The 9177-nt window shown below is 37.4% G+C and overlaps 1 protein-coding gene across 1 annotated transcript; it reads left to right on the forward strand.

Moving 5' to 3' along the window:
- The first annotated feature begins 314 nt into the window (after positions 1 to 314).
- On the forward strand, positions 315 to 4640 carry INA (internexin neuronal intermediate filament protein alpha). Its single transcript, XM_081328961.1, has 3 exons — positions 315 to 1425; positions 3876 to 4000; positions 4314 to 4640. Exons 1-3 carry the CDS (start codon positions 412 to 414, stop codon positions 4624 to 4626), a joined length of 1452 nt encoding a protein of 483 aa, XP_081185087.1. The 5' UTR covers positions 315 to 411; the 3' UTR covers positions 4627 to 4640.
- Positions 4641 to 9177: the final 4537 nt, after the last annotated feature.

Here is a 9177-nt window from a genome sequence, read left to right on the forward strand (position 1 = left end):
GACCTAAGACTGCCTAATCCTCATACTTATCTGGCCTTGTGTCCAGAGGACACAGGCATCCACCACCTTAAGTCAACAATTCCACGATGATTACCAGTCTGCAATTCTTTAAAATTCTCCCGGCACCTCTCCCGTCGCACCCCAAATCACTTTCTCAATTCCAAAGCTGGCAAAAGTTTAGCATCCCGAGAGTTTGCGGTCAAAGAAAACGTATTTAGGATCGAGATTGTCATTGACGCCCAACATCCTGGCGCCACCTCATTATCGTCCCCGCCCATTCCTCCCAAACCAATCTCATTCTCTTGGCCTCGCCCTAGAAGCGCACGTCCCCCGCCTTTCTGCAGCGGAACCGGCGATCCGCCTCTCTATATAAGACAGGGGCGTCTCGTGTAGTCCTCCACAAGCTCCAGGATGAATTTCTCTTCGGATTCCCACTATTTGGCCTCTTCCTACAGGAAGACATTCGGGGAGCCGCCCCGCTACTCCTCCCGTCTTGGCAGTTCGGCCACAGCCAGCAGTTACCGGTCTCAGTCGGTATCTCGCTGTAGCAACCGCGCCGTCTCGTATCGGCTGGCGCAGGCAGACACCTTGGATCTCAGCCAGGCAACGGCGCTGAATGACGAATTTCGACTGACCCGCACCAACGAGAAGGAGCAGCTCCAGGGACTCAACGACCGGTTCGCCGGCTACATCGAGAAAGTGAGGCAACTGGAGCAGCACAATCGCCTCCTGGAGGCTGAGCTGAGCGCCCTGCGGCAGCGTCAGGCTGAGCCCAGCAGCTTGGCCGAGCTCTTCCAGAACGAGCTCCACGAGCTGAGGGCCCAACTGGACGAGACGGAAGCCGCCCGGGCGCAGGGGGTGCTCGAAAGGGAGCGGCTGGCCGAGGAAGTGCAGCGCTTACGGGCGCACTGCGAGGAGGAGGCGCGAGCCAAGGCGGAGGCCGAGCAGGCGTTGCGCGCGCAGCAGAGGGAGGTGGACGGCGCCACCTTGGCACGCCTGGCTCTGGAGAAGAAGGTGGAGGCGCTGCTCGACGAGCTGGCCTTCCTGCGCAAGGTCCACGCCGAGGAGGTGGCCGAGCTGAGCGCCTCCTTGCAGCCAACCCCGCTGGCTGCCATCGAGCCGGACGCCACCAAGGCCGATCTGACTGCGGCCCTGAAGGAGCTGCGCTCGCAGTACGAAGGGTTGGCCGTCAAGAACCTGCAGGCGGCCGAGGAGTGGTACCGCGCCAAGTTCGCCAATCTCAGCGAGCAGGCGGCGCGCAACAACGAGGCCATCCGAGCCAGCCGAGAAGAGATCGGCGAGTACCGCCGCCAGCTGCAAGCCCGCACTTTAGAGGTCGAGAGCCTGCGCGGAGCCAATGAATCTCTGGAGCGGCAGCTACACGAGATGGAGGAGCAGCATAACGCCGAGGCGCTCGGCTTACAGGTGAGGACCGCCCGGGCGAGCGCTACTTGTTCTTGCCTCCCAAAGTGTCGCACGGTGATATCGTGCTGCCCCTAGCGCAGATTTGGGCCAGCTAAGTTTTTCAAGCCTCCCACTCCCCTACTACAATTACCGCATTTGTGTCTTCCAAATACTCTCAGCGGATAAAAATCCAATAGATTAAAACATTCAACAAAACAGTAGTAAATTTACAGCAGTCCTCTGAAAAGCAGAATCGCTTTTGCCTTCCCTAATCCCTGTTAGATGTTTTGCGTTATGCCTTCCCTTTTCCATTTTCATTGGCCGTTCTAGTTGGCTTAATGATTGTTGTAAACAATCACAATGTTCAGTGACAAAATGACAGAAAGGGTTGCACCAGGATGCCTGTCTGCTGTAGGCATCTCATTCCTTTCTAGGCACACCGCAACGTTTCCTAACGGTCACGCTGCTCTCCGTGGTGCTGAACATAGGCAACAATTGTTTTATTGCACCTCTTGAGTTGTGCTTGTTTACTAGCAGGAATGAAAGGTTTACTTTTTAGTGATCCTGTTCAAAATTCTTGCAAATCAGCCATTCATTTTCCAGAATGTTCTTTTATCTCTCTGTAATAGACAAATCTACTCATTACTTGATTAATCCTAGGCTAATTCTTCACGGTTGATAATTGTGCTTTGATTTTTTATTATATTTATATAAATTAAATATGCTACACAGTAAGTTACTGTGAAATTGATAAAATTATAAAAATGGTAAACAATAAAACCAGAAAAAGTAGAGCCAAAATAGGGATAGTAAAAGACACAATCAAAATAAAATGGTTATTACATTCAGAAGTGCTCATTAAGTGCAAAACGGTGTTTGTGTCAGCTGGACCTCTCTGAAAGAATATTTCAATATTCTAAACACAAGTCCATTCCTGCTGTATATTTACTGTTTCCAATACTGCAGAAACACGTTTGTTTTAATCATTGCTTTATGTGGAATGGAGTTCCATGTGAATGGAATGGGGAATGGGGTTCCATTTTCCATACAAAATGACAGTAATGAAGCTTTTCAGACATATTGCAGCAAATTGAATTCAAATAAATTTTACATCAGAAAATATGGACTTTCCTTTAAATTTTTTGAAATGTAGATACTATAGTTGACTATTTTTTGAATTAGCATTACCAACAGCAGTTAGGAGTTTTGCTAATATAGTACTGGTGGACAACTGCATAGAAAATTAAGAAGTTGCATGTTACCATGTTAAGAGGGGTGATGACTGCTTCTCAATAATTTGAACTGTTATTAATGTCAAAATAATAATGTTTCCTTCTGGATATCAGAAAGCATTTATTCATTTTAAGTTGTGATTTATTATATAAATAACTATATTAGTCTTGATGACAGCAGTAAAGCAATAAATCAGATATCGATTTGTCATCTCAACTGTTCGAGAAATGGAAAATGTAGAATAGGGATAAAAAAATTACCTTTTGCGAAGGAGGAAAAACAATACTCCATTACTAAAATCTGTAATGGGAGCGGTGGTTTTTCATATGTTCATAAACAATCTGAATACAGAAGTAGGCTGAAAAGTGGCCAGGTCTATTGATGTTGCCAATTATGAAATAAAAAACCTAAATAAAGCATTCCAGAAGAATCTTTCAAAATGGGGGCATAAGCATTAAATTGGCAAATGCTTTGGAATATGATCATAATTTCACATATACTGTATATTGGCAAAACTGAACAAATGGATTTGTGGTAATTAGCTCAATGAGAACAATAATGTGCCTCTGCATGCCATTCAAATGTTAATACACAGTCTCAATTTCCCATCAGTTCAGAGCTTGCAGAATAGAGGTTTTCGCTTTTGCCCAATTTACATAAACCTGTAACTTGCCTATTTTTTATCAATAAAAGATAATTTCAAAAATTGGAATAATTCCATCAAATAAAAACAATCACATCAGAAAGCCATATTTTATTAACACTATTAGGTAGGTTTTATATCAGTAGAACATAACTAGAAACATACTGAATTCATCAAATTTTATTACTCTTTACTAGTCTTTAAAAAATATTACCAAATGAAAAAATACAATGCATGACCATTGCCTATTGAGCTGCCATAATCTACTTTTATTCAATCTTATTATAATAAAGCAATTGGAAAGAATGTTCCTATTCTTGTGGCATTTCTATCCTAGAAACCTTATAGATATGTCTATTTTATACCTATTTTGTTGTTCAGTATTGAAGGCTATATCTCTATAATTTTAAGGTGCTTCTAACACAAATAAAAAAGATCATAATTGCTAATTATACTGTTGTAATTTAATTCATTTTCCAATTGTGTGTTGTAACAAATTAGCAAAACTTCATTTTTTCTTGCTTCTGATAAAAAGGAATTAAACTATTTAGCAGTCTTTAGCCTTAAAATGTTAATGAACTTTCTGAATTTACAGGACACTATTAGCCAGTTAGAAAGTGATTTGAGAGACACAAAAAGTGAAATGGCTCGGCATCTGAGAGAATACCAAGATTTACTGAATGTCAAAATGGCCTTGGATATAGAGATAGCAGCATACAGGTAACCAGGATTTGATTCTCAAAATCTACATAGAATTGCAATGCCTACTATTTTGTAAATGCCCATAATAGGTGATCAAATTTATGTTGCCCTAATAGCTTGATGAGAAATGGCTTGGTCTGTTTACTTTAATGCTTTGCCACAATTTTGCATTCAGACTCAAGATGAATAAATTTAGCTCTTGATTATTTTGTTAACGGTGATTTCTTTTTATCACATAACACAGAGATTGTTTACCTTGTCTATGTATGTAAGTGTGCCTGAAAATCCTCAATTTCCATTATTAATAAAATCTTTTTTGTGGTATTTGCAGGAAGCTGTTGGAGGGTGAAGAGACACGTTTTAGTACTTCAAGCATGAGCATCTCATCTCTGAATCCCCTTTCCAACCCTACTTACTCTTTCCAGCCCAGGCTCTTTAGTTCATCTGTAGCCAGCAGCTCCAAAATGTCATCCTCTTTCTATTTTAAGAAAGATGAGAAAGAGGATGCTAAATTAGCCTCAAAAATTTCATCAAGCCAGGTAGGAGACCCGTTTGCTGAAATGATAGGTGAAACCCTAACATCTGCTAAAAAACCTGAACGAACAAACTTGGAAGAAGGAAATGCTATCAATCAAAAAATGTAGTCAGTGACCTTAAATACAGATACGCCCAAGGGATAATAATATAGCTTAAGTCTTTAAATTGCCCATATCTGAATTAAAGTACTTAATAGCTCACATCAATTTAACTTTCTAATATTTCACAGTAGATTATTTCAATAGGAGCATTATGTTCAATACTGTCAGAAACACTGAGGCTCAAAGATTAATTTAGAAATACTCTAGTAAATCTTGTTCGCCAAATGCATTGTTGTAAGCCAGACATATCTCCCAAATGATGAATTAAAGAAAAAGTAAGCATGTGCAAACATACACTCACACTTATTAAATTATGTCCTGATTTATTTCTGCTGAGTACATCTTTCAAGTTGGGCAAAACCTAGCAATCACATTAGTGAAATAAAGATTAATCTTTGTCTGCCTCGTAAAATAAAGAAATTGACAATTCAATTATTTAATTTCCAGATAATGAACTTTACTCCATTTTAGTCCTTCTGGAGCACAGAGATAAAAAATATAAATATTTTGCTTTATAGTCGATACATGTTACAAGGAAATACAAAATATCTAGGAATGTTAGGTAGAAAATACTAACAAGGTTCAGAAAGATGAACACCATTATAAACTTGCTGCAGCACTGCATAAAGAAATTATATTAGCACATTCTACATTAGCACATTGTCAAGAGACACATAATACATTTTTTGATATCTACTCACAACTATTTGCAACATGTCCATCTTAAAAAAAAAATCTACATGCTGTAATCAAATAACTATGAGTCTTAGGATCCTGGTTAACTATTAATTGAATACACATCTGACCACCTCTGTGATTATCTAACAAGTCACTGCACTGTCCATTTTACCTTGTGCCATATTAATAGCCAGCAATTTTAAAAGTAGTTGTTAGAATCAATAGTGCCAGCTATTAAAAAATGAAAAGAAACACGTTTTAGAGGTTAACTTTATATAAAACAAAGCTAAAAGAATGCACTCCTGTAGTCTAGAAGCACAGTACTAATCCTGATTCAAAAGTAACTATTGCTGCCACTTCTATAAGGCACAACCTGCAACCTAAAACAGGGATTACGGTTGATCATTAGAAAAGGAATGTAGATTTATGTCGGCTGCTTGTTTCTGTACTATGGAAAACAATATGGCTTCTATGTAAGTTATTGAGATATGGTTTCTTAAATAAGAAAGGGACTTTTCCTAAATGTATTTTCTTATACATTCACTATTGCACAAATAAAATGCACTAGTAAATTTTAATGATTCTTCTATAATTTTGCTCTGACGGGTTAAGGCGAATGTAATTGTTCAGCCTTGCCAATCACAACTGAAAACCATATACATGCACAATACACACAAAAACAATTGATTTTTTTTATAAAGAAATGGTGCTGAAATCTGACAAATAAAAATTCTTACATTTCCAACAAACAGCAGATTCAGACCATGTTTCTGCGGCAAATAACAAAAAAAATAATCTTGGTTGGAAGAGACCAACATAAAATTTCCTAAACAAATTTAGGAATTCTGATAAGTCAGATTTACAACTCCTACCAGAATTTAACTTCACTATGTATCTCTATCTGAACATGTGCCAAGTTTTATATAGAACATATTATTTTAGATTTTCTTTGAATGCCTTAAAAATTGCCAGCAGCAAAATTGCTTTCTGCAGAAATTCAAGACTGTATTATTTGAAGTCTTTGCACTGATTCATCCTGTCACAAAGTTTCATAATACAAACCCATGTCCTATCTTGTGTCCCTTGAACTTACACTTTTCTCCTCTGTAAGGCACAAATTAATAAAAAAATGTACCACTTTAGGCAGTCTGTCTGTCATTTGTGCTATTGTGAACCAAAACTTTGGTGTTAAGAATTAATACAATTACATTACAGCTAATAAATATCTAAGTTTATTTGTGCAGAAAGGACCAATGAGTAAAAGTGAAAAAAATGAAACCATAAAGTGTTTTCATTTGTAACAACTATGAGTAAGATTTCCACATTCCACACTAATGGTTTCATAATGACTGTAAGATTTCCATGTGCAAATTTTTCAGATGAATTTGTATACTGGAATGGCACAGAAGGGGGTGGGGGCAGAATAAGCTAGAGCCGTCATTATTTTGATCTTGGAAGAAACTTCCCAAAATGGTTATTTCTTAAGAATATGCAAAGCACATACATGAAAGGATTCAAGGTAATTCTTGTGATAATATGTTGGGATTGTCTCAATCTTATGGAATAACTAGAGGGAAACATTAATGTGAAATGTGGTATGTCTTAAAATTGTTATCAACATGATCCTCTACATGTGCTACAATTGTGACAATAGCACATAAAATATATATCACTATAATGTGCTTCAACATTGTGATAAACTCCAAAGATTGAGTAACCAAGATGTAATAAAATCTTACGTATTCACTTGATAAGGCAAAATTTGGAATGATGCCTTGGGGAGATTTTTTTTCATGCAGAATTATAGATGAAAGAAAAATAAACAAAAGAGAACAACACAAATAAGCTCCTCCAACACTGCACATATGACTTACAAATCTAATGAACTTCTACATGCTTTGCAATCAAATTAGTTAACTAAAATACAACATACATATTTTTCATATTCCATCGTGGAGCTTCATTTTTAATGAAACAAATAGGGCATTCCCTATATTTGAATAGTTATTCAAAGATCAATTTGGAATGCAGTCTCTTCAAAAGAGAAATAAGAGACCCTACCAAAATTCTATGCGATGTACATATACAATATACATTCTGAATTCTGAAAATGCCTCTCTAAACTGAAACAGACAGACCTTGATCACTGTTGTTCTTAGGTATCCCATTCTAACAATCTATTAATGCAAAACGTGAAAACCATTTTGGCTTAGTGCTCCAAGTATAAAGAAGGAAAAAGTCCTGAAGGATTAAAAGTCTCTATAAAGCCCAAATACAGATTTTGTAAAGATTGCTTTCTTGCAGTACTCAGCAATATGCTCTCTTTGATTCTGGAGATACAGAAAAGGCTAACAGAAACCCGTCTATGCCAATGGTAAGCATCTCTTAGGTGGCGAATTCTCAAAGTTTACCATGTGCAATATAAAGGCAAGGCTCTTGTTTCCTGAAGATAGTTTTTATTAGCTATAGCTAACTGCATGGTCATGAACTCTAGCTTTACAAGAAAAAAAATGGCTTCAATTGTTTTCTTCATACCACTTCCCTCTGAAATGTCTTACTTGTTTTCTTTAAATGAAATACCCCTACAATGTATTAGTTTTTTGGTTCAGAACTGGTGTACCAGCTCTTGATTTTTACCATTAACGCGTTCTGTATAAATTTCAGCTGTATGAATAATACATACAGAAACTCATACTGACTTTGATGATGACCAGAATGTGGCCACCATACTGCTCAACAAAAGCTTGAACATTTTTAGGTACGTTACGTATCGGTAATAAATATGTTGATTATCAGAAAAAAGCACTCCATACTTCTCTCTATGAACTTAATGCTTCATTTGTGACAATGCTGTCATGAGTCCATAACAATGGGAGAAATCATGTTAATCTTTGCAACAAAGTAAATATGAAGTCTGGTAGCATATTGAAGACTTCCTGACTCCATGCCTACTTAGATATTCAAATATATGTAAGGGAGCATTTTTACCCGACAGCTAGAAAAAATTTAAAAATATAACAAAAGTTGCTATTTTTTCTATTTTTCTGTCAGAAAACCCTGTTCCTCTGCGTTAATTCCAATAATTTGCTTGTAACAAGATTTTGCCACATTGATGGCAATAAGGACTGTAATATTTCATTCTTCAAGGATTTGTGGTTGTTGTATGGTGGAAGCAAAGATTTAATGTCGTAATTCACCCATTTGTCCAAACAAGATTGTGTTGCTGCTTGTGGGATTAGTTTTAAATTCTTTTTTTTAAAAAATGTCAGGCAATGTAATCCCATGCCAAATAGAGTCAAAATAATAGTTAATTGCTGTTCAATAATCCTATCCTACCCTTGTTGTGCTGAGTGGGTCTATTGCATTTTTCTTATATGCGATATTTTAATATTTTTAGCTGTAAGCTAATCAAATTCATATTTTTCAATAAGACCATTATTCTGGCTCTGTTCTATAGCTACCATTCAGCCAGCTCCCAATTTATTATTCAAGTGCACTTTTATTACCTGGGGAACAAGTGTACTGTTTTAAACAGTTGGAAAGCATATGGTCCATTTATTTTCCCACTGACAAGTGGGAATACATGTCCCAATGCAGCCCAATTCATTGCCTCATCTACGTTTACATTTACATTGCTATTCAACCAGTGATGATCTATAGGTAACAGAGATTTATTTCTTTTCCTCTTCTAGTATTTGGTATATTATGTATTTCAATATTTTTCATATAAGGCATGAGATATAAATGCTTGCAGTTTTTAAAGGGTGATTAGCCCCATTTTATCTGTAGGAAAAAATCTAAATCATTTTATTTCTAAACTGACAACTAAATAAAATTCAAATATCTCTATCAATAAATGCACGTTTTTCCCAATAAGAT

Source organism: Vipera berus (genome assembly GCF_964194415.1).
Source record: "Vipera berus genome assembly, chromosome: 5".
In the NCBI taxonomy this organism is placed as follows: Eukaryota; Metazoa; Chordata; class Lepidosauria; order Squamata; family Viperidae; genus Vipera; species Vipera berus.

Bases quoted from the DNA above. Each gene is read 5' to 3' on its own strand.
- INA (XM_081328961.1), top strand. From the start codon at position 412: ATGAATTTCTCTTCGGATTCCCACTATTTGGCCTCTTCCTACAGGAAG. The intron at 1,426-3,875 runs GTGAGGACCGCC...CTGAATTTACAG, and splicing joins CCGAGGCGCTCGGCTTACAG to GACACTATTAGCCAGTTAGA. The intron at 4,001-4,313 runs GTAACCAGGATT...TGGTATTTGCAG, and splicing joins ATAGAGATAGCAGCATACAG to GAAGCTGTTGGAGGGTGAAG.